Genomic DNA, 25,559 nt, shown 5'->3' with positions numbered 1-25,559 from the left:
ATAGAGATTGGACTTCGGATCTCTGTCTCTTGGACCTCTGTCGATCATTGTCTTTATTCGATCAGTCTCTTTCATCCACTGGCTTGAGACTTTGAAACTTGCGTCTTGGCTCATACCCGTGTAGTATTAGGTGTATTGTTCCACCTTTACTTGAGTCCTTGCACTTAAATCAACTTCTTTACAACATCTGCTCGGCTTGGCTCCTTCCTTTGTGTCTTACACTCAAGTGCTAATGATGCATGCATTAGATCATACCAATATCTTTTGGCTTTGCCAGTGCTTGTTAGTTTTCGGGGAATTGTTAGGTACCTATGCATGATTCTGTGTGTTTGTGTATGTCTTTCTGTCTCTCCATGGGAGTGTTTAGGACAAGACCTGTTTATCCGCTGCTAAAGCAGTCTCCTGTGTGAAAGTGCTGGGTGGTGATGGAGACTGATACATTTTAGGCAATCCTACATAAGAGCCTGCATTTAGCCATTGAGTGTTGTCCACAAGTACCCGTATTATACAGCTTTAATATTTGTGATACTCCTGCATTGCAGATCATTTTCTTTATATGGTATTATAATGGAGGCATATTTGTCCCAACTGTACCCTCCCTTCGCCTTGTCTTCATCAGCTGCTCACTGTGTCTTCCTCTCAGTTTGAGAGTGGGTATTATAGTGAGCTCCCAAACTGACTATTGTACACGCTCAGTGTCTGAACGCGGCACAGCTGCAATGAGAAGCAGAGAAAAAGGACTTAAAACGCGATCCGAAGCCAGATCAATCCAGACTCTGGGAGCTTGTGATCTCCCCTCTCTCTCCGACAAGTTTTGCATATCTAAGGGCCGAGCGCCGTTTGTATTTCTTTATTTTTCTCCATAAGAGCCTTTTGTTGTTTTATTTAAAAGTACCCTGGTGAAACCAATTAAAAATGATGGAACCGCGCAAAATAGGCTACGTGCTTTGTGTACATTTTGCATAAAAGCGGGAATGGTAGCGTGCTCCCAGCCAAGAGTTTGACCTTTTGTGGAGCGGACATGCACCCCATGACTGTGCCCTTTGCACTTAGAAGGAATCTAGATGCCTCGGTAGCCCGCGTGGTGGCTTTGATTAAAGATCTATCACACTGTTCACACATCTCTGTAACATAATCTTAAAGATTATTAAAATCGATAGTCACAGAATCAGTTTATTTAATCTCTACTCTTGTTTCTTTTATGTCCGCTCCACTGGAGCTTGTTTGACCCTTCCCTGCTTCTGCATGTTGCACTGAACATCACAGAAGTGCCTCTGTTCAAGGGCACGGCCATCTGGTGACGTCTTCTGTGGCTCAGAAATATTGGCTTCTGCTGTCTAGTCATTATCAATTAGGCCAGTTAAGTTGTATAATGGCACCTTCAGATAGTGGTGCCATTCTGAGTATCTAAACATTTAACGCCTATATTAGTCTATTTATTCTTTGCTCATCTTGTTGAGATTTGTCCTGACTTTTTTGTGTTTTGAAAATAAATGAAGTTGTAAAATGGTGTATTTCCACATTTATTTAACTGATAAACATGCAGCCATACTTTGCTACCTGTCAGGTTTTAGAATGTTAAACTGCCAAATATAGAGAAACATTACACCCACAGGTACAAATTAGCATTATAAAACAAATGTTATTTAGGTAAATCTCAACCTGTTTTTTTTTAAAGTTTAAATCTTTTATTGAAATTTCAACACATGAATATAACCATGCTGGTTTAGCTATCCAGCCACTGACATTGCAGAGCATGTGACTGAACAGGTCAGGCCAGGAGCGCAAACATGACAGTGGGTGCGTATCAAAGCAGGAAAACTTTGCATACATTAAAACATTTTAAAGGGAAAAAGGTATATTGGGAACTTCCCGTTGCTGTCTAGCTGCTCGGATGTTACCCTGGAAATCACAAAAGACAGCATGGAGAGTCACCCACAAGGAGCACAATTTTCCCACTTTTTGAAAATAGACCGAGAGGAAACGCATTGTTTTTGGATTGTTATCTGTAAAAATCAGTAAAAACAGAACACTGGGAAACTTATTGATGTTAGTTGTGGGTTAATTTAGAGAGAAAACAGAGCTATAGTAACCACATGAGTCCATGTCACTGGGACACCTGTTTTCCAATGTCTGGATTTAATTTAACAAACCAGTGCATTCTGGGTAGGAGAGGACTACTTTGGTTCCATTGTGCCAAATGCACTAATAAACCTGTAAGTAATTCCTGGTAAAAAGAAGGCCCAGCACTGGTCACATGAAGCACAGCTGTATATGGTACCTTTGACTCTAGAAAGAGGCAGCGCCCTCTCTGCATAGTCCACCCTGAGAGTTCTAGATGGGCCACAATTTGTTTTCCTGGTCACTGCATGTCCGTTTTGGGATTTGTGAGATTGCTCGTCAGCCGATAACTCTTCATACTCTGTAAAACATAGTTGGCATCTAAATGGGACTTTGTGAATATGTTGATTTATCATTAGTAAATCCATAGTAGGCTATGCAGCCGTTGATGTCACAGCGCTCTTCCTACAATTTTGTATTAACAAAAAGTGTTGGTGCTCGGAAAGCACCATTGTGTTTCCACCCGCCGCATCGTAAAACGTGCAGCCATTATGCCTCTTACATTGAGAGTGAATCCTTTTCCCTGATCACGTGCACATCCACCTTAAAAAGTAGTGCACTTCAGTGCCAGAATTAGTGGACCAATTGTATACTTTTTCAATATTTTTTCTTTCCGTTCCTAAATCTGGGCTTTTTTTGCCATCCTTATGTGTTTAAACTATTCATGTTAGAGTAATTCAGAGTCAAAAGTGTCTTTTCTTTGCACCAGTATGAATCCTGTTTTCTACAAATATGCATTAAAAAGAAAGATGTCTTACATCTGTTCCAAGTAGCCCTGCCTGCTAGTAAGCATCCATACTGATATATTAAAATGATACACATTGATTCTTTTTTTAATTTAGATTTCTTAATGCAGGCATACGACTGCCACATTTATTCTTTGGCTTTTTTTTTCCTTTTTACATCCATGGCATATGTTTGCAATAAAAACTGAAAAATAAAACCATCACTCCTGCTTGCTGAAGCCAGGCCTATTGACTTTGCCAGTGCTTGTTTGTTATGATGCAATCTTTTGCTCAAAACCAAAGTAGTACTTAACCAGACCTAAAAATTATTAAACCAATAGAAAAGTCCATGTAAAGTGGATGCTTAGAAATACGCAACACTGTAGCAGGTAGACACAGAGCAGGATCCATGGACCTTTACAAAATGTCTGTTTTGCCTTGTGATGTCACTCTGCCCGCTCTTGCCCTTCATACGTCAAGTCATGAGAGGTAATCACCTTCCAGATGCTTCCGCGTGCCATGCAGGGCTATCTCCTAGGAGGTTTCAGATGGTTACTAATGATCGGGAGCCCAGGGTCTTCCTGTGGACACATTAATTCAATTTAGCGCCTGCAGGTGTGTGTCAGGCCGCGCTTGAGGGACACGGAAGCTCCTGTAAAATTGCCTATAATTTCCTCGTTATTGGTGTTGCTGGGCCGCCTCTCTGCTGCTCATCCGTCAGTGCACAGCTTGTGTCATGCCACACCTGCCCGCTTTATTGGAGATAATTCTGCTAAATGAGCCTCTGCAGGCTCTGGTGCGCAAGCGGGGACTGGTGGAACCTACGTCCGGGAAGGACGTATTGGGGCTGAAGCCCGTTTGGGCACCTCTGTTACTCTAACGGTCGAGTGCCAAATTCTGCTATAGCGCCTCTATGGTTTTCCCATTAATGGCACTCATTTGTGCTGGACTTTATGCTTTCTGTCAGGGTACTTTCGAGCAGTACATCTGGGAGCTTTCTCTTCAGTCTCCCGACCATTTGGGGGGTCCCCAGAGCTCCGCTCTCTGCATGTTCATCATTTATCTAGCGCCTCTCGTTCACCTGCTACATGGAACAGACATGGCTGTGTTCTTGTACCCGAATGACGCATACATGCTGTTGGACATACGAAAGATTGGGGAGTGGGAGGTGGGGTGTGGTGTAGATGAAGAGGTGTGTTTCCTGGGGCTCCATCTGGGACAAAACTGTATCATTGGTTAAGGATTGCCAATCATCTCAGATTTAGTCCATCAGAACTGGAGAGTTTCTATATAATAAAAAATTAGACCGGCTGCTCGTACACCAAGTCCTGGCTTCACCAATGAGCAAAGCGCCTACACCCCACCTCTCGGGTCAGAATTCTGCACGTTCTCCTTGACCCAGACCCTTCTTTTTCTGGCCAAGTTTGGTCCGTTACTAGAATGAGCTTCTCCCACTTGATGCCTTGGTCACGTGACCTCTCCTTGAATGGAATAGTGATCATATGACACTTGTGAAAGCCCCCCTCAATGCTTATTCCCCCTCAATGCTTATTCTATCATATGTAACCAGATCAGTCTTGGACAGACTTCAACGTGTACAGAGTCCCACAGCTAGGGGTATCCAAAGTTTGAGCCTACCTCCAACAGTATTTAAGCGTCCCACTGGATTCCCATAGGCAGCCAAATTCTTTTTGAATCTTTGTGACTTATCCGCTGCATCTTTTAAAGCAACCCTCCCATCTTCGCGGCTGCTTCCTGGGATGCTCTCCATCGCAGGTCAACCTTCATTCGATTCCCAAGATGATGTTGGTTAAGTAGTCTTTCACACTAGCCATTTTTTGGGGATGTGGGGGACACATGTCAGGCCTTTCCTAGTCCAAGGGTCCTAAATCTGAAATTTACGGTCAATTGCTTCGAAAGAATGGATACATCTGTTATATTTCAGCAGAAAGGGCAAAACTTACCTTCTGGCAGGACACAGCTGGGGGTGGGTCACCGACCTTGGTATGACGTCTGTTGGTACACCACCAAGAGACCCCCTGCAGAGAAAGAACTCTGCGCTTCATAAGTAGACCAAAGACAAACCCATGCATACGAAGCATACAAGCCACCAAATGTCCTGCCTGGCTCTGGGTGAGACAGCCATGATGCCAGTTTGATGTTGGGGAGTGTGTGACTGGTGAATTCTGTTGTATAGTTGATGTGAATTCAGATCTTGTTAGAGGACTCCGTTCCTTCCTGAGTGTGTCCTCCAGTATTGGGATGAACCAGGACATCCCTCGCGGCTCGTCCAGCCGTAGTGCCGGATTGCAGCCAGCAGGTTAATCTCTTATACATTGTTTCTTCCAAATCTACTGTTAATTCTTTTTTTTCTCCTTGATCCTACAGTTGTCTCCTGAGACTGGCCCCAAGCAAGGGGGAACCCGCTTGACCATCGCCGGTGAAAACCTGGGCCTGCGGTTTGAAGATATCAGGCTGGGGGTGCGAGTTGGACGGGTCATGTGTGTGCCTATAGAGAGCGAATACATCAGTGCTGAGCAGTAAGTATAAAGTCTGCGCCCGGTTATGTCCTTATGGAGATAGATTTCACTATGGGTTGGTTATTTCATTCGTCAATGAGGCCTCCTGTCCAGCACGTGGGAGGGTGTAGCAGCCTCACATGGGGTCTGGTGTGCAGCACGCGTTGGGTATGGCTCCCTTCAAAGGGGTCTCATACACCGTGAGGGTGGGTAAACACACTCAGGTGGGGGTCTCTTCTACCCCATGAGGGCTGGTGTTGTAATTTCAGTTATAATCTCATGTACATGACAAGGGTGTGATGTTAGCGTTTCAGATGGGAGTCTCGAGTTATATTGGTTTTTAGATGTTTTGGTCTTTTTTTGTACATAGTTGGTTTTGACGTGTGCCTCCAAGGCGCGGATTGTACCGTATATTGTGGTGGGAGAGGCCTTAGCCCCTTGTACCAGCTCCATCTTCCTAGGGTTCTCATGATTCCTGTGTGGTGTCTGAAACCTTTCACTTTGCCACCTCTCTGGATAGCACCAATCACTGTGGTCCCTTTGACCTTGTCATTGGCCTAAAGCTGATGTCTTATTTCACAATGCGCCATGAGGGCCAGATCATCCTCCTTCGTCTGGACCACCAGGGTGAAGATGGGCCTGGAGATGAGGTCTCACAGCGGAGAGAGTCTCTGGGCACCTCGCAGTTTTACACCTGGCTGAAGTAACCCCATGGCAGGTAGAGCTTCTACCAGACTCCATACCCAGACCAGGCCTTACTGTACAAAGACAAGGCACATGGATGCTGAATGGTCACCAGGCCTGGTTGGGTCTCTAATGTCTTCGGTCATCGATGGAAAGCTGCAGAGCGTGCCATTGGCTGGAAGCACGCCTCCCAAGGTGGGCTCAGCAGATACTGGCCGGAGTAGCTCGCTTCCCTTGGCCACCGGCCACGGTGCTTGGCGCTCTCTTGGGAGGTGAGGATACCAAGCCCAGCAGATGGGTCCATGCATACTTAAAGGGCTTCATCAGGAGAGAAGTGGTGTTTCTCTTCTGTAGGCCTCGAGACATACTTCACCCTGCCACACAGAATCCTGGAGGGTGCCCGAGGAAGGCAGGGCCTTGAGGGATCGCAGTGGGATGAGTGACTCCATTTAACCTGCTTCAGTAGAAAAGCACAGAACTCTCTACCCCCGCCTCCACCCAACCCCCTCCCCGCGTGCTGCCATACGAACCCGGCATGCGTCTCGCTACAGATCATGCAGATGTAAGACATTTCCAATTTCCTCCTTCATTGCAAGGAGGTCTCCAAGGGGTCCCCTTTCATCCTCAGTCCTTGAGTGAAAAGCCATCTGCCTTGGAAGGGCCCCCAGTTTTCAGAGATAATCCATCCGAGTATTGGGAACGTTTCTGCTTTGCTTCAGTCTGCCTTTCCCTCCTGGACTCTACCTGCTGCGGATCCCCACCCGCCGTCTTCTTAATCCACCCAGTGACTGCCAGCGTACAGACGCGTGTTCATTCATGGTTGATTTTAATATCCAATCCGTGTGCAGTGCAAGAGAGGGACTATGGCCCAGCACCCTTGCGAGGCTGTTGTAGGTATGAGTTGCAAAGGGCCGAGTAGGGATGTTTAGAAGAGGTTGGCATCTCTGCAGTTAGGCTTTCAACCTTGAACCTAGTAAGATTGCTCTGCGATGGAGATTTTACTACAACACGTAAATCAGAGTTGCAAATTGCATCCATGCAACTCTGCTTCCGATGTCCGGCCCATCCATAGTGGCGTGTCCATAGGCATGCCTACAACACCTGGTTTTCCCAGGCAGTCTTCCATCCAAGTACTAACCAGAAGTGTTCCGCAGCTTGGTTAAATGTAGGGGAGTGGAGACTCTCTCCGCTGAGGTTGACTTTTAGGATTCAGGCACCCCCTTGTCAAAGCGATTAGCAGCCTGGCACCATTTGGGTGTTACTAACAATTATTTAGTGAATTGCTTGGAACTGTGAAAGACTGAAGGAGTCTCTTGAGGGGGCGATGTTCCAAATCAAGCATGAGTGAGTGTCAATTCCAGACCGCGCTCTATTCCCGCCGTGCCAAATGCTCTTCAGGATAGCAGCGTGATTTTACACACCGTACCACATTACACAATGTACAGGATTGCTAATGACGCCAGTAATGATTACACACAGACTATCACGTTTTAGAACAACAAAATGTTTCATCGCCACACAAGACATAAAGTGCTGTTATACATCATCATGTAGGATCAATGTAATAGCACCTTACGATCATTTCGAAAACATACTAATCATGGCCTCAGTTTGTTAAAAATGAATACGTTCCAGTGCACCGAAACAATTACGCAGTTACTGCTGAAATTCCATCTCTCTTGGTCTTTACTCTAGTAATCACATGAAGACATACTCCGTCTGCAGCATATTCATGCAGTCTCTTTCACATTTAATGTCCTGCCTCACTGACGAGACTTAAGAAGGCCAAAGCTGGTCTGTGGTTACTTGAATTTCCATCTGAAGAGGACTGGGTCATGTAGTTCATGCAGGGTGGTTCTCGTTGGAGCACGACCACGGTTGATTTACAAATGCAATACTGTCTAGAATGACCTAGTGGGAAAAACAATGGATTGCAATGTGGCCTGAGCCTAATTCAAGCCTTTCTTCCATCATTTTATTGCTTGTCACACCTTTCTGACATTATAGTGGGAGGTAACATCACAACAGTAGCTTAACTGATGTACGTGCAGGCATTTCAGGTTTTGCATTCGCACCCCGGTTACTCATAAGTTACCTGTAACCTTTAGGTACAATGGTCTAAGCAACAATATCTAGTGAAACACCAAAATCTTAGGGAATTTGCCCCAATGATGAAGGTTTGATGCTCAAGTCCATTTTAGTGTAAATTATTTTTACCAATCTCCTGCCGGATTGTTTGCTTTACTCTTTGGAAGATTCATTTTCTGTATTAATGCACTATCTTTACTTGATGCTTAGGAGGGTTATTGGCGGCCATCTGGAGGGGCTGTCGGCGGCCATCTTGAGGGGCTGTCGGCGGCCATCTTGAGGGGCTGTCGGCGGCCATCTTGAGGGGCTGTCGGCGGCCATCTTGAGGGGCTGTCGGCGGCCATCTTGAGGGGCTGTCGGCGGCCATCTTGAACATTGTTGTTTTTTCCACTCCCCTTCGTGCTGAAACCTTTTTCTTCTTTCACTCCCCCCCACCCCTCTGTTTTTAGAATTGTTTGTGAGATCAGTGATGCTAGTGGCACCAGAAGCCAAGAGTTGTCTGTCTCAGTGGAAGTTTGCGTACGGGACTGCTCCCCTGATTACAAGGCCATCGCCCCCAAAGGCTTCACCTTTGTGGTAAGTTATGAAATAGATGTTTTTTAATCTACCAGTTTTTCTTTGTTTGCTTTTTGATATTTCCACTCAGTCTTGGCTGTCATCCTTAAACCATGTAAGAATTGCAGCTGCTCGTTTTTATTTATCCGCCCTAAGTTCTACTACTGTGAGCATCTCAAAGACAGGCGATGGAGAAACTAAAAGAAATCCAGCAAGAAAGGGGAGAGAATCATTTGGGTTTGGGGCTAATTCCCACACCACCACCTCTGAATCGAAAAATGAAACAGAAGAAAGAAAAATAGACCTCATGTGTATTGAAATTTCAGCACATTTTTTCACACTTTGAAAATTGCTATGGATTTCTTATTCCGAGATGGAGAGAGTTAGCTGTGCTAGTTTGTAAGCCAACTGCAAGCCTTGTGGCTATCGTCAAATTGAATGAGATTCAAGAAGCGAAGCAGAAATTAAAAACAAATATTAATTGCATGTTGAAAATTAAGAGGAAAACTATGTAAACAAATCTAGACCGTTTTTTAGGTCTCGCCTGTCGATGCGCATGTGCATCGAGTTTGCGAGACTATGGGGGCTTAACCACTCTTTAACTAACTTGCAATGAATCGTGGCGATTCCTTGCAGTGCCCGTGACGTTTAAGCTCAATGCGCATTGAGCTTAAAAGCGCGTGCACATCAGTTCCCTCATCCGCACGTCGCATTTCTCCTCCCCCCTCGCCCCCTCCCCTGCCCGCCGTGTCGCATTTCTCCTCCCCCCTCCCCTTATCTGCCTTCCCTCCGTCTTGTTATATTTACAGCAAGCTGTCCGTTGCGCTCGCGCGTATGCCTCAAACTGCTTCATTAGTGCTCGTGCCTGCCGTCTGCCACGCTCTCCATTATTGTTTAACACCGCGAGCCCTTCACAGCTCATCTTAGAGCTCGCGCTACGTTTTACTGCACATTTGCCCGTGCCATTCTCCTGCATTGTTCTTTAGAGCCTGCGCTCTGTGCCACCGCCAGAGATATTGTATCTTCTCACGAGCGCTTCTATGATTTGTCACTCTGCCTGTGTTGCGAGAGCACTGTGAAATACTTCTGCCAGCAATTTTGTTTTCTTCTAAAGATTAAAGTGTTGTGGCCACTCACATAGTCAAGTAACACTTACCTCTTGCTGTTCACCCTGGCGTACTCCGTTATTTCTTCCTCATTACCTCGCTTTCATCAAGATCATAGGGGCGTGAAATCGCTCTCGGAGACCGTCTTTATATTTAAACACTGCCACCCTGTGGCCACCACTGGCATTTAGTTTTCACTTGTTCACCATGTTGCTCTCCAGAGATTTAATCTCAACACTCTTTTTTTAATTATTGTTCGCTATTGGCTTTGCACTTCCCTTCCCAATTCAAATGTACATGGATAACATACAGGTGCGTACCCACAAAAAACACTTGCTTGTTTACCCCAAAACTCTACCTGTTTGGAGGATCCGTTTAGGTTGGCTCGCAGTCAGACGCTGCCTAAATTATAAATCCCCAAACCTAGGCTTCTAGCAGTGTTTTTCTCCTATTCTGGTTTTTTTTTTTAAACAAAATGAGTTCTGGTGACGCTACGTACGTTTAATTATAATATTCCGAGCGTTAAAACATACACTGCCAAACGCGCCTTCACATCCTCACCCCCTCATCCTCACACACCCTCACTCACCCTCACACCCCTCACAACCCTCTCACCCTCACTCAGCCTCACACCCCCTCACCCACCCTCACACACCCTCACCCTCGCACCCTCTCACCATCACCCCCTCTCCCTCACACACCCTTACCCTCATCCCCTCACCCTCACACACACTCTGTCACACCCTCACCCTCACACCCCCTAACCCTCACCCTCACCACCTCACACACCCTCACTCACCCTCACACACCCTCAAACACCCTCACTCACCCTCACACACCCACACCCTCACCCACCCTCACCCACCCTCACACACCCACTCACCCTCTCACACCTGCTGCACTCTCCTGCTCTCTAGAGATGTGGCCTAACGACCAGAGCTGCCATCTATGTCACGTAAATACAAAACATGTTGCATTCCAAATGCTATAGGTGTCACATTCGCGAAAGTTATAACTATTGGCGTTGTAAATGACAAAGCTATCAATTTAGCTATTTTAAAAACCAACAAATAAATAAAATATTTGTCATTTACAAGACCAATAGCTCCAACTTTTCTAATGCGAGACCTATTGCATTTCCAATGCTTGTTTTTCTTCAAGTTAACCCCTTCACTGCGGTGGCTATGCTAAGGGGGCGGGGCGGCCGCGCGGCGGCCGCATTCTGGTGACGGAACCGCTCCGTCACCAGCGTCGGTTGCGCTGTGCTTATGACGGAGCGGTTCTGCCATAGCCCGCCCCGCTCAATGGAACGCTCAGCGCAGGCGCGCCGAGCGGGCCATGACGTCAGCGTCCAAGGGGTTAAAGTCCACGGTGAAGAACAAGACTGCAGACTGTCTCCAGCTTTAAGGCGCTACAGGTTTTTGACATCCCTTGCGGAGGATGTAGTTAAGAGGCTCTGCTGTTAATTGGAGAACCATGTTCCTCAAGTTTTAATCTGGCCGTCCCCGCTCAAGCCACTTCTGACTTTGGAAAATCTGGATTTGTGCTGTCCAATCTACTGCGAGCTCTTAAAACCAATCTGAACTTCATCATTATGCACTTTTTTATAAAAAGAAAAAAGTTTCCAGTTGATTACATTCCTCTAAAGTGCCTCTGTCCTAGGAGGTAGACACAGATAACTTGGCTCTGTTCTAGGAGGAAGACACGTATTAAGTGCGTCTGTCCTAGGAGGTAGACACAGATGTATGGAACTGGACCGGGACAAGGCATGGGAAGCTATATGTAGTCTTGGGTGAGGTATGTGGGACCTCCATGTTTAGTTTTTTCTATTTAGACTGTTCACAGCAGTGCAGCCGGGCAGTCTTTATAATAGCCTGACCTCCTGCACTGCCAAATAGCCTCAAATAGCCTCTTCTATGGCTTTATCTCTTGCTTCCTTTTTTAATCAGATGCCCTCCTTCTCGAGCATGTCGCCATCCCGTGGACCGGTCTCTGGAGGGACCTGGGTGACCATCCATGGCAACCACCTGAACGCCGGAAGTGATGTTGCCGTCACCATTGGTGGGCGACCTTGCCTGTTTTCTAGGTGAGTGATTTGGATGTCGCCCTGATTGATGTGTAGATGCCTTCCTCTGTTCCCTTTTCTTCTCCCTGCCCACCTTTATGCGCTCTGCCCTTCTTTATGCCCATTGCCCTCCTTGTTTACCCCTTGTCCTCATTTCCACTTTATCCACTTTTACCAACCTGTCCGCCTGTCCCTACTTCCCTGTTTTCCTCTTCTCACCTGCCTTTCCCATCCCCCCTTCCATATCCCCTTCCCGCTTGCTCTTCACCGGCCTCCTTCCACCCTTCTATCTCTGTTGCTCTTTGCCCTGCCATCCAGTGATCCAGGCTTAGATTTCTGCACTTGGTGAAATAACATTTTGCCACCCTGTAGCCAATCTCCATGAGACCACATTTGATGGGTTTAGAAGAAATCCTGCCCTGCTTGTCTGTTATCAGAGACCGCCACTGAGACCTTCCCTGCATTAGAACTGTCCCTGCCCCCCTTCGCCCTCACCTTCTTAGCCTCTGAAGCGCTACCAGCCTCAGTACATACCTTATTCTATTCTCTCCTGTCCTAGGCGAAGTGCAACCGAGATCCGCTGTAAAACCCCGCCAGGCGTGATGGCCGGCCCTGCACCAATCATCATCAAAATAAACCGCGCAGAGCTTGCAAATGGCGCCGTGAAGTACAACTACACCGAAGATCCCACCATCCTCAAGATTGACCCCGAGTGGAGCATCAACAGGTGGGTCCCTTGGATAGGTTCTTCTCCTTCGTCACATCGAGATACAAATCCAAACAAATGTCTACCCAATGGGGCCTGTGCAAACTGTGTTTTGGTTAGTTGGGGCAACTTTTCACCTAATCTCATTGAAGCTGGCCCGTAACCCACAACCTCACCAAGGCTTGATATGTGGCTCCCATAATGGTGGTCATTATTCTGCTCAACAAGAAGAAAACTCCTCTCTGTAGCTGTGTGGCTGGTCTTAAAGTAATCTTGTTCGAGTAGGTTTCAAGTGCTTTCTTTCAATACTAAAGGTAGCTTTCGTAAAGTCTGCTATATGGACATATTGCTGTGCTTTCCGGAAGTGGAGTGAGAGTCCTGACTAAGGGTAGCAAAGTTACTACACCAGGTAGGTTCTGTTAGACTCTGTTGAGCAGTAATGTACCACTCTGGCCTAAGTACCCATAGATTTTCTCACACCTGTCCAGTGTATTGTGGTTAGTTCTTGGGTTAAGGAATTCGAACACTACGTGTCCCCAGCTTGTATTGCTTACAATTTTGTATGCTTTGATTGATTCACTTGCTCCCGTGCTCTGCTTGTGTGTATCTAGGTTTGCAGCCTGCTCTTTACTGCAGCAAGCTCACAGTCCGTGTCTGTATGTGTGATTACAGTTCAGCTTCGAGTGTTCAATCCCTTTCTCTTTATTTTCTTACGTCAGCGGAGGGACACCACTAATTGTAACTGGAACCAACTTGGGTACAATCAGGGACCCCAGGATACGAGCCAAGTACGGAAGCACAGAGCGCGAGAACGTAAGTGGCGCTGCTGGCAAGGGAGTTTGCATGTTACGTAAATGTCTGTCTGTCTTGAGCAGAATTAGTTATGTCGATTTTCCTGCAAAGGTAGGCCTGATGCAAGGGACAAACAGGTAAAGCTTTACTCCCTTCAGTAATACTCCCTCTCTAGAGTGAGTGCAACATTGACCTCCCTCAGTCTACCCCTGGGTCTTCAGCTACCATGCTGTGATACTCCCTGAATGCCTAGATAAGGAAAAGTGCCCTTAATCTATGCCATAGCAAACAAAAAGTGCATCCTGTTATCCTGGATTATGCATTAGGTGTGGTCTTGAAGGGGTCAGGTTAACACTTCCTTGAACAAGGGGCCCAATTTACAGAACTAACTTAAGACAATATCCTAAACGGACTACCATTTTGGTATTCACACAGAAGTTAGGAATCTTAATTTTAGGACTCCAAATGTCTTCTGTGAATACCGAAAGTCTAAAAGTTAGGATTTTTCTAAGTTTAGGAGTAGTAAAGTTAGGAGTCCTAACTTTAGGACCCCACAAACTGAGAAAAATCCTAACTTTAAGACTTTCGGTATTTACAGAAGGCATTTAGGAGTCCTAACTTCTGTGAATACAGAAATGAGTAAGTGCCTTCTGCGAATACCAAAATGAGTAAGCGCCTCTGTGAATACCAAAATGGTAGTAAGTTTAGGATTTTGTCTTAAGCTAGTTCTGTGAATCGGGCCCAATTCTCCATTCTGTTTCTGGCTGCTTTGCTCTCTGGGTTTCTGGTTAATTTCCTTCAAGTATGGAATGCCATTCCATTTTAGAGCCAGTATTTTTAAGAACATGTGGGAAAAACATGGTAAACTAATATTGAAAGTTCATCTTGCTTAGCAGCAGTGGTCGTAAAGAGCTGGAACTGACCCCTATGAGTACCGTTGAATTGGGTAACAATAAACATCTGGTATTCAACGCAAAGATACAATTGGGTGAACATGTACTTTACAAATACACTTGTTATGTCTTCACCCCTACAGAACTGCACTGTTTACAATGATACCACCATGGTGTGCCTCGCTCCTTCCATCGACAATCCTTCCAGGATCCCTCCGGAGATGGGCGACCGTCCAGATGAGATTGGCTTCATCATGGATAATGTGCAAGCCCTGCTGATCATGAACAACACCGGCTTCGTCTACTACCCGGACCCCGTCTTTGAGCCGCTGAGCCTTACGGGGACCCTGGAGCTGAAGCCCAGCTCCCCACTGATCCTCAAGGTAAGGTGAACCCTTGTACATCTGCACTCAGGGACTCATTACTAAAAGCTGTCTCATGTGGATTTTGCCCCCTCCGCCGCTGACATTCATTCGGCCACGAATTCTGGTTCCTTTGCTAATTCTACCATCCACATAATTCACTCTCTGAGAGGCAAGAGCACTCTGTGTGATGTTTAGAGCGAATGCCACTCATCTTTTGCCACCTCTGAACTGGGGTGACGAAGTGAGCTAAAGAACGATGATGGATTCAACCCAGATCTCTGACTGGGGGTGTGTGTCTGAAAGGTTTCAGCGCTTCGTCCATCATCTCCTTGCGTTTGCTTCCTAGCATTAAAGATCCTTGTGTTTCATAAAACGTATATAACATGATCGTTTCAAACGCACCGCAATAAAAGATCATTGATATGTCCATGGTGTTTACACCCGCAGTAACTTTCCTCCCACCTGCCTGTATGCAATGAATATTCATGGCATGCTAATGGCTCCTTCCATTACTATTGAAGATAACCGCTTCCTTTGGATGCACCTATTACGTTTTAGGGATGCTCGATGAATCTTGATGGCTGTCGAGCATCGCCTGACGTGCTGGTTCTGATAGCTTACCCATACCCCGATGTAACGTCGATCTCTGTTTAAGACGTGGAGGTCGTACATGAGCAGTACCCTGCCCCAGATTGGCTGTCTATATCCCCTACATTCAGACTTGTTGTAGTCCTCTTGTAACCTGGAAGGCACTAACTCGATGGAATAGTAATTTCTCGGATTGATTCCTTTGCTCTCTTTAGCTGGTCATATAGCTTTGCAGTCAGTTGAAAGTGCTAGTTAAGGCTTGTCTTTCGCTGACATACGACGAGACATCTCATGACCTTACGTCATTAAACTTTTTTTTAAGTTGAATGGCCATTATCTTCATGCCCGTTTCTTAAATTCAAAGTCCTGTAAAGGAAAACAGTGCTCAGTGGAAAGAAGATTTATTCTAAGTAATGCCTGAACCTTCACATTGCCTTATGTAGCTGGCAGTACAGTCTACACTCCGGGAATCTATGTCATTGCCCTCGCCACTTCCAGGCCCCATAGCTCTCCTCCATGACTAATCGGTCATTCCTGAATTGAAACGCAAAGCTCGGCGATTGCTCGTCACTGCCCTTACAGCTGCCAAAACCTGTATTTGGCGACATTGGCACGCTCCACCGTTGCCGTCACATGACGAATAGCTTGCGGAGATGTACAAGACCGAATCCTATGAAAAGATTATTTACAATTTAATGGACAAAGCAGATACTTTTCTTCTCATATGGTCCCCCTTTTTGCAAGATGCCCCCCCCTCTCAAAGTTTGCTTACACTTGCTTCTTCCTCATTACCATCATTGTACTCACTACTCTTACCTCCCCCCCCTCTTTCTTACATAGTAGTTTTTGTCTTGCTTCCTTCCCCAATTTCCACTCTGGAAACCCATTCTTCATTTCGTAAGTCCTTGAAGACCTGGCTTTTCACCTGTCCTAATCTTTCACCTGTCCTAATCTTTCACCTGTCCTAATCTTTCACCTGTCCTAATCTTTCACCTGTCCTAATCTTTCACCTGTCCTAACATTTTAGCTCTGAAATCTATTGACATCTCTTACTCTGATCTCTGTCCGCAGCGCATTATTGCCCCTGGGCTAAGTTCGCGCTTCATAAGACTTATATTCTTTCTTTCTTTCCCTTCTTTCTTTGTCCTTCTATTCCTCTTTACTTTCTTCCTTCTCTAGCTTATTATCTCACCCTTCTCTTCTATCTCTCTTCAGTAATATATATAAGTATTGTTTGCCATTGGTGCATGTATCATAATCAACCTTTATATCTCTATACGGCTTTACGCTGGACTTGTATACCACCACTATGTTTGCTGTTATTTCTGAATTCTTAATTTTATCAATAAAATAATTCATACACAAAAGGTAGCTGGCTCGGTTCCTGACTGGCTGTTCTGACGCTACGTACAGGAAGTCCCGCCCTCAAGTTAATGAAAAAATGACGTTCAGTCATGGTGCTTTTTAAACTATCAACAAAAAGTCCACGAAAAGGATGGCTGGAGTTTTCCTATTTTTGGATTATTTCTAGCCCAAACGGCGGGCTTGATTTTTCCACTTAGCGCATGAATATCTGAACCTCTAGAAAATCGCTTCGCGTGCTGCCAGGGACGCATCTCTGATGTACTCATGCAGTGACAGCTGTACCTGGCACCATCCAACCTTGGCATCGCAGGTGCCTGGGCTCGGTGACTCCTTTTGCCACCTGGGACACTCTGACGCAGCCAAATCACGGGGTCTCGACTGTCGCACACAGTCGGCGTCCAGCCTGCTGATGCTCAGATTTTTTGGCAGCTGGAAGGACGCTTGAGGCTTTTTCGCTGATACAATGCCTTTTGCTTTCCCTTTGTGAAGTACAAGAAAAAAAGCCAGCATATGGCTGCCATGTTTTAAGCAAATGAAGCAGCTTCCCATGCCCCAGACTAGGTAACTGCACTCCAAGCCAACTGAGGGATTGTGTTGAATCCACGTGCATGGGTTTGATGAATATTGGCTGAATTTTTGATTGGGGTTTGCTGGGCGGCAGACAGAAGTAATCGATCACAGAGTGCACTGATCTGAGTTTACACCCTAGTCTGTGCCCGCTACTTATTGAATGCTGCCTATATGTAGGTTTTGGCCTTCACATTTTAATTAAAATCAACGGCAGCTGTGCCCGTCTATCAGATGCTTTGGCAGTGTCCTTGTAGCTGCTGGCTGCAGAGCGGAGAGGATGAGCCGTCACAAAATGGAGGACAGGATTCCTGCCGCAGGCACTAGGGCACGCTGTGGGAATTTTGCACATTTTACTTATCTGCTTTAGATTGATAATCTAGTCATAGACTTATTATGTTTTGAAATCACATTTTGTTCCCCCAAAGAGAAGAGAGACCGAATTGGTTAGTAGGCCTCATTTGCCCATAGTGCCATTGAGCAGTCCTGGTGACCTAGACAACAAAGTCCAATCCCTAGCAGTCTGTGATGGTCAACAGAAATGGCTTTGGTTTGCCAGAATACATGCTACCCATGATGTGCTTTATATACTGCATGTTTGTTTTGCTGCAATCAGCATGACGCATTCTTTTTTTCTAAATGAGAAAAGTATATTGAAAACCATTAGTGAAATACTAGTTTAGACTGTTCAATTCTCATGCCTACTTGCAGAGTTTAGACGGTGGCTTTTTAGTGAAAAAAATGTCTTGCTTTGTTAAAAGCAAAAGACACACAATTGATGGTCGGAATGCAGAACAAATCAAAAAATTCACCCCCAGTCAAGAGATCAAGATATCTGAGTTTAATCCATCATTCTTTTGCTCACCACGCCACCTCAGTTTAGACCTGGCCGTATGCAAATCAGTCTTGACCCTTTGCCTCATGGGAACAGTTCAGCCCGAACTGCCAGGCCAGGCCCTCCCTGGACCAGAAACAAGCATCCTAGGACCGGTTTCAGGGTTTCACCCCACTTCAGCCAGGATAGCTTGACTCCAGTGGCACAGTGAGCCCAGGACCCTCGTCTGGGCATACCTGGCGCACTTAGGGCGAGAAAGCAAAACACACACAATTGAACCTGGCCTGGCCTTTCGGGCTGGACTGTTCCCATGAGGCACAGGATCAAGACTGATTTGCATATGGCGGGGTCCAAACTGGAATGGCATGGTGAGCAAAAAGACGATAATTTCTGTACTGGGGTGTATGTATGACATTGTTCCTCATTCTGTCCATCAATTGTTCTTCTTGCATTTGCCTCGTTAAAAGAGCATTCTGCTTTTGCAAATGAGGTTTTTGAAACTGTTGTCTGCAAGGTACAGCTATCCACGGAACGGGTCTTGGATCTTTTCAATCAATCAAGGGTTTATGAAGCGCAGCAAATCACCCCTGGGGGTCTCAAGGGGCTGGAGTTGCTAACTGCTTCATGGTGATCTGTTCAATCGAATATTCAGGTCTTGAGCTTTTGAACTGCATTGGATCTGTTTCTCGACTGAAAGAAATCAGGCTGAGACCAGGCCTCCCATTAGATTAAATCCAGAATACATGGGAGTTTCACATCTGCAAACTACGGGAAAGTGTTCTCAGGTAAATAGATTAGAAACCACAGGTCTCGATCCAATAAAAGACGATATACATATAATGTATCTCCACCTGCCCCCACTGCACCTTACATAGCAATGACCACATTTTAGGCTTATGTTATGGTAAAAGAGTATTTATATACTGTAGCAGCATGGTGGAACCAGTGGGTTTCTTTGTTCTTTTCTGGTTAACAGCTTCCACAGTTTGTTCCAACTAAAGCTGAAACACAGGTAGTGATCTTTGATGCCAGTGATCTTTGTGATGTCATAGAGGTATTTGCTATGTGCAGAGTCTTCCCTTTGTTTGGGGTCATTGTTTAACCCGTCAGAGGTATAACATGAGGACTGTGGTAATGCAGAACATAGCAAACTTTTTAGAAGCATCTGTGGAATGTTGCAGTTCATTAGAAAATCTTTTTTGGCGGGGTTTGTCTCGTGATTTCATGGTAAGGAGACACAACCGAGCCTCGGGTAGGTGACTTTGGATAGTGGCAGCATGAACCATCACTCTCTCTTCTTTCTGTTGTCTAAAGGGGCGAAACTTGATGCCGCTAGCACCTGGAAACTCTCGCCTCAACTACACGGTGCTGATTGGCGACACCCCCTGCGTCCTCACTGTTTCCGAGATCCAGCTGCTGTGCGAGTCACCAAACCTCACCGGACAGCACAAAGTTACAGTAAGTGAGAATGATATATTTTTTTTAAACGTCAGTGGACAGTATGGTCTTGGTCTGGAATAACAGTTGAACTCCGTATACGCAGGGACTCCCAAACTGATTTTGGCCATTAATGCGTAAGCTTTAGCACTAAATGGTTCAAAATCCAACTACGGTGGGAGAAGGAATGATTGAATAATCAGCGTTTACAAAGACTCAGTCCATTGGGCCAGCACTTTCTTTGTTTTAAGCAGTTTTGAAGCTTGTCTCAGAGCTCTGTACTTATTCTGTTAGTGGACAAGAGACCTTATTATTTTTTTGTGTATGTGTGTAGGTAGGTAGATAGAGAGAGATAGATATCTGTAGGCAGCGATTACTAAGCATAGAGGACAGGCTGGACATGAGTGGACAATGCTACGCTGCAGCTTTGAAGACATGTCCAGTAATAAGCTGTGGAAGGGGCCACTAGTGAATGATGTCACAATAGGTTTTATAGCCCAACCACACGTCCTCAAAGTCTCATTCCCGAACCCTTCTTGTCGGTGATTCTGGAGGATGGAAGGTTGGGTGAGAGGACAAAGCTGCATGGTCCCTTGGGCACAACTAAGCTGCTGTGGTCTGTTTTAGGGACCATATAAAATATATATTGGTAAATCTGAAAGAGGTATTTATTTAAGAGCTTTATAGAGCTGGCTAGACCCGAAGGTATCAAAGAGTTCTCTTCCCGGATGGTCGTGGGTGGATCTGAGAGCGGTTTGTCTAGCGTGGATCCTCTCAGGGTTAGGTTGGTGGTGGGTTGGTACTCTGAATGATGGGGCTGCCTGTCTGAGCTGGCTGAGGAAAGGTTTGACCGTGTCACCAGAGCCGATTGGGTACACGGTGCCTGAAGCAAAAAAAATAGGAGAGGCTTCCTTCTGGAGCCACCTTTAAAGTTCCGGCCGGATGAGCAATTTGTTTGACCGGAAACCAATATGTGCTGGGAGGTCCCCTGTTTTGTTACTGAAGTCCAATAGGACAGTTCTGTAATTGTAACAAACTTTTCTGGTTCTGATCATTCATACTTCTCCACCTTTAGTTGGAACTTGGAAGATGAGACTATATATTTTAGCTACTGACTCCTGTTTTGGTCTTTTTTGTTTGTTTGATTTGTTTTTTTGTGGGGTTTTTTAGTATGATATTTACTTTGTTTGAATAGCAAGTACCTGAAATCCCACAACCGCCCCAGTAATAAAATTAGATTTAGGTAAGACGCCAGGGGGACTGGTACGTGGCGAAGATGTGGCCTGGTGGAATGAACTGCTGAGTTGAGTGGCATTGATAATTGTAAAATAAATTGAGTTTCTGACTTGTCTTCTCTTCGCTAGGCTATTCAGCTGCAGTTAGAAACTATGTTTTTTGTCATATTATTGTAAGTTCAGAACCATTTTCAAGTGTTGTAAACAAGAATGTACAAATTTAGTGGATCCTGTTTGGGACGAGTGCATGGGCATAACTGTTGTGGGCAGCAGAGTGGTCTAGGTGAGATAATGGTTTCCCACCTGGAATATAAGTTTGCGGGAAAGGGATATCACACTCTTCGATATGACTTGCGTCTACCTTCGCAGATCAAAGTTGGCGGCTTCGAGTACTCCCCTGGGATGCTGCAGATCTATTCGGACAGTTTGCTCACTCTGCCCGCCATCATTGGGATCGGCGGGGGTGGCGGCCTGCTGCTGCTCATCATCATCATCGTGCTCATCGCCTACAAACGCAAGTCGAGGGACGCGGACCGGACCCTGAAGCGCCTACAGCTACAGATGGACAACCTGGAGTCCCGCGTAGCCTTGGAGTGCAAGGAAGGTATGTTGGCGCCACGAGACGCTTGCGCGCCCCTGGGGCGGGGCATGACTGAGGTCTGGGGTCCCTTGTGCATGAGCCCCTGGTCTTAGCTCAATGTGTCTGTTGTACTTGTACATACTTTTCTAATGGATGAATGAGTAAAGCTCGCTCGTTCTCATTTTGGGGGGAGTGGTAGAGGATTTTAGCTTGCCACTGGGAATGGAACACCTCACATGGTGGGTGCTTGCGCCTGCCGGAGGCCATCAGAAAAAATGCCCTGTGTTGAACAGCACAATCGCAGTTCTCTAGAACTCTAGCTCTTTCGCCTCGACGGCCTACCATTGCTCCTCTACAAATTGAGACCCAATAAAATGAAAGTTATACAACCCACCTTGACCCTCCTCTCTTTCTACAATATTGCACAGATAGTGTCTAGCGAAACAGCACATAGGTCCGCCTTGACCATCGAGCCAACCCACTCCCTGGCGTTTTCATAGTTTTCTTCAGTTTTGTCTATCCTGACCCCCTTCCAGCCATAGGCAGAGTGAAGATGCAGGGGCTTTAAGAAGGTGTGTGTGAAAAACCAACAAAGCCTCGTTAACAAGTGAATGGTCTATTAAAGACCTGTGAAGTACTCGGTGCAGCTGTGTGTGTGCGCCCGGGAAGCTGTCTCGGCCGTGATATGACACACAACGGGGGAGGGGGTGGGGGGGCTGAAGCCTGTTGAGCTCCATGGGCGTTGCACACCTGCAACTGCACATACTAACGCTTTAGAGGACCTGTTTGCACTTGAAGTGCCAGTACTCTCCTATTAAATGCATTGCAGCCCTGCTGAGAAGTGCAGATACTCTCCCTTCCAAATTCAAGAAGTGCAGGTACTCCGTACTGGACAGTACCTGATCATTTAAACCACTGGCCGCACCAGAATGAATGTGCTGTCCCAGCTCCGCTGCAGCCTCGTGCCTCCTCTGGGAGCAGTGCACTAGTAAGATCCGGACTGGCTGTTTGGAGACACTGGCCTGCCTTCACTATGTGGGTGGAAACCGGTCCTGCATTTGAAAGGCAGAGATCTCCGTGCAGGAGGCTGCAGTGGGTGACTGCACCTACCTTCAGATGGAAGTCTGAGGGCAGAAGGGTCCTATGAGACCCCCGCCATTTCTCCCCTTCAAAGAGGCACCCTCGGGTATAGTTGTGCCCACTTCTGTGTGAGGCACAGTCTGGCGTCTCCGGACAGTCTCTATGCTTCTGCACCCACATCTGTAATTGGGAAACATCATTAACAATGAAGGCATTACTACGCGTAACGTTTACAACGAGGCACTTACCACGTAAACGTCTTTTCAACGCGTATGCCTACAACGATCGTCTTTATCACGAAGAAAAAAAACCCGTAGGATTAAAAAGGGGAGTTGGGGGGGGTCTCCCCCCCCCCCATAAAAAAACGATCCCGCCGTGCCGAAGAAATCAGCGTCGTAAGAGAGGAAGCGGAATAAACTTCCGCTTCCTCTTTACGACGTAAGAGCGACGTGATAAAGATGATGAGGGGAAAACGAATTCCGTGGTAACGCATGCGTGGAAAAGGCATGCGTTGCAACGGAATTGGTGGTAACGACATATAACCCTGTAATTCTGGGCTGGTGCCGAGACAAATGTTTGCTCGTTTATGTGGTTTCCTCGTGAGATCCTGCCAGTGCTTTGTGTGCACCGGTGCAATCCATAGTACAGAAGGGATCACACAAGCATTTATGACCCTTTCTGTAAAACCAAAGTATCCGTTGGTGCAAAAAGTTGAATTTGGTTCCTTCACTTCTAGTTCTTGAGGATTCCATCTCAGATCGAAGAATATTTTCTGATTATGTGAGTTGTACCATCAGTCATGTTAGTTTACTGAAAGAGCTAGTGTTGTGTATTTGGTTATACTGATGTTGTAGTTAGTGTTGAGGAGTTAGTGCAGTCACTCTTTACCTATTTGGGTATGTGACTCCCGGGGGCATTGTTACATGCGCTGCCAGACTTTAAATGTGAGGGTAAAGTATCCCTGTACCATACCTTCCATCTTGGAAAAACCATCTGTGTGTGAGGAGGGGGCGGGACCTTGTGCCGAAAGGTACCTAGGAGGCACTTGTGAACCCCGCCCCAAACCTTCCGCTCACCCCCCAAAAAAGATTGCTAAGGCTGGTGCCGATGTTTTGGGGGTGTTTTCCCGTCTCTTAATGGACTTCGGCAGTTAAAAGCCACGGAAAAAGAGCTGGAAATCCACAATTTACAGTGGGTTGCAGCTCGTTTTCCCGGCAACCGTGTGATATCGGCTCCTCTCCGTGTGATGGGAGACGATCTCGTGAGTTGGCAGGTACCCTGTACATCAGACTAGTCGTGCACGTGAACTCATTGAACCTAAACATTTGGACTAGAAAGCGGATGTACCAAAAGTGTGTTTGGTGTCATTGGCCCACCAAGAACGAGCGGCAAACAAGCTAAGGCAATTAACAGCAGGTACTAATTGCATGCATGCATTAATATCCAGATTTCTAGTGCTTTATACTAGCATGGAAGCGCTTTCCGTAAGCACACATAGCGCAGGAAAGATCTTCGTCTGCTCAGGATCTCAAAATTTGGTCAGGTGAGCACAACGCTTGGGGTCTACCTGTTAACTTGCTGAGAACATGCCCACTAGCAGCGAGGGCAGCGTGCCCTTATACCTGTCACTTTGTAGGTTTTCATCAACCGGGCGAGAAGAGGGGTGGAAAAAATCGTGATGGTTGAGGTCCAGCTACTGCACTGAGTGCACAGCCCTGCACCGCCTCTTGCTGTGGCCGCATCCACCCCCTTCTGTTTATAAGCTGCAAAAGTGGTCCCCTCTCAGGTCACATGGTGTAGCCTAGCACCTGTGGCACTCGCTGACATGGCATCTACCATTCTTCGGAAAGGGGGGGGGGTATACGTTGGCCTCCACGGACCCCCGCCTTGACGCCGTTTACAGAGGAGGGATTCTGCGCATCCCTTTCCTTCTCCCAACACCCCCGGGGAAGAGAGGCGCAGAGGCGCCCCACCGGCTCATTAGAAGCGGGAGGTTGCTGTGAACCTGGAGAGGGCGCTTTGCGGCTCCGGCAGATGGGCCTAATTGGCCATTATCGCTGCGAGCCCAGGCCCGGGGCCGCGACCCTGCCATCGGCGACCGGCCCATGGGCGTGAAACGTGCCCGCGCACGCGCCACGTGTCAGCAAGAGATAAAACAAATGGGCTTTTAATTAAAACCGAAGATGCCTTCGGATACCGCTCTCCTTCCCCCAGATAAGGTGTCGTTTCCTTTGTCCCTCTATGCTCGTCTGTCGCAGAACCCCCATCCCTTGCCACTGCCCCCTCAGTATTTTAATTTATTTTTTTTATGAATTGAGATTGAAGAGACCACGTTCATCACGGGGTCTTTTCATTTCTTGCAAGTAACAAAGGGCTGCGTCAGGGTTCACTGAGCACTGCTAAAGGCAATTTGTTTTTTCTTGGGAAATTCCTTCAGATCGATAAGCCTTCAGCAATTTAAATAAAAAAGAACTGGGTTCCGTTAAATGTGGACAGTGATGACAAGCAGCAGCAAGTGATTCATCAGAAGGTTTACAGGGCCACGAACCTGGACCAGTGGCTCTGAATGCATTTCGAAAGGCCCGCCCTCTGCCAAGTTTTCAAGAGGTTGACGTAAGAACAAGCATTGTCAAAGCTACGAGCTCTCACATTTGAGATCTATTGGCTTTGGAAATACTTTTTGAGAATGATGTACAGCATTGCCCGAAAAAATAAAAGCAAAAATACACCATTACGTGAGGCCATGCATCATGATGTCACTCACTAACCTTTCATCGTTCAGCAGGCCCGCGCATGCAGGATGACGTATGCACTCGCCTACTGATTGGTAGGATAGCAATTGGCTTTTTAAAATTATTAATCCAAGAAGGCGAACGCCTGTTGGATCAGTAAATAAAATCAATTAGAATTGCCCAAAGCACTTCTTGAACAGCCCAGCCCAGCCCAGCCCAGCTGAACACTTGTGTTTTGTTTGACAACAAGTGTTAGGGGAGCAATGAAGGGAGAAGGGGAGGGAAATTTATAAAACCATGTTTAAAAAGCTCATTAGGAGGAAGCTGTGGACGAGAGGTGGGCGGGGCTTGTGAGGAAGCGACACATAGCACATGGGGTAGGGGCAGGTGGAATATAACTTAAAGCAGCACACAAGGGGGAGAGCAAGCGCGGAAGTAGGGGGCGCCATAGAGCTCTGGGAGGTGGGTGCCAAGATTTGATGGGGAGGAAAGCGGAGAGGTCTGGTAGGTGAGACCTACAC

At 46.5% G+C, this 25,559-nt stretch overlaps 1 protein-coding gene across 3 annotated transcripts in view; it reads left to right on the top strand.

The window, feature by feature from the left end:
• The window catches only part of PLXNA1 (plexin A1), a 569,446-nt gene that overhangs the window by 466,363 nt on the left and 77,524 nt on the right, over nucleotides 1–25,559 (top strand). For all 3 annotated transcript variants that reach the window (XM_086939278.1, XM_086939276.1, XM_086939277.1), the window contains exons 13-20: nucleotides 5,235–5,386; nucleotides 8,587–8,713; nucleotides 11,748–11,884; nucleotides 12,423–12,590; nucleotides 13,289–13,382; nucleotides 14,398–14,637; nucleotides 19,289–19,432; nucleotides 21,016–21,250. In XM_086939278.1, coding sequence (XP_086795404.1) covers nucleotides 5,235–5,386; nucleotides 8,587–8,713; nucleotides 11,748–11,884; nucleotides 12,423–12,590; nucleotides 13,289–13,382; nucleotides 14,398–14,637; nucleotides 19,289–19,432; nucleotides 21,016–21,250 — 1,297 coding nt within the window. The remainder of the gene's footprint in view (nucleotides 1–5,234; nucleotides 5,387–8,586; nucleotides 8,714–11,747; nucleotides 11,885–12,422; nucleotides 12,591–13,288; nucleotides 13,383–14,397; nucleotides 14,638–19,288; nucleotides 19,433–21,015; nucleotides 21,251–25,559) is intronic.

This window comes from Lissotriton vulgaris, chromosome 9 (genome assembly GCF_964263255.1).
Source record: "Lissotriton vulgaris chromosome 9, aLisVul1.2, whole genome shotgun sequence".
Taxonomy (NCBI): domain Eukaryota; kingdom Metazoa; phylum Chordata; class Amphibia; order Caudata; family Salamandridae; genus Lissotriton; species Lissotriton vulgaris.
The sequence above is the reverse complement of the archived record's forward strand: the minus strand, read 5'-3'. Positions and strand labels throughout refer to the sequence as shown.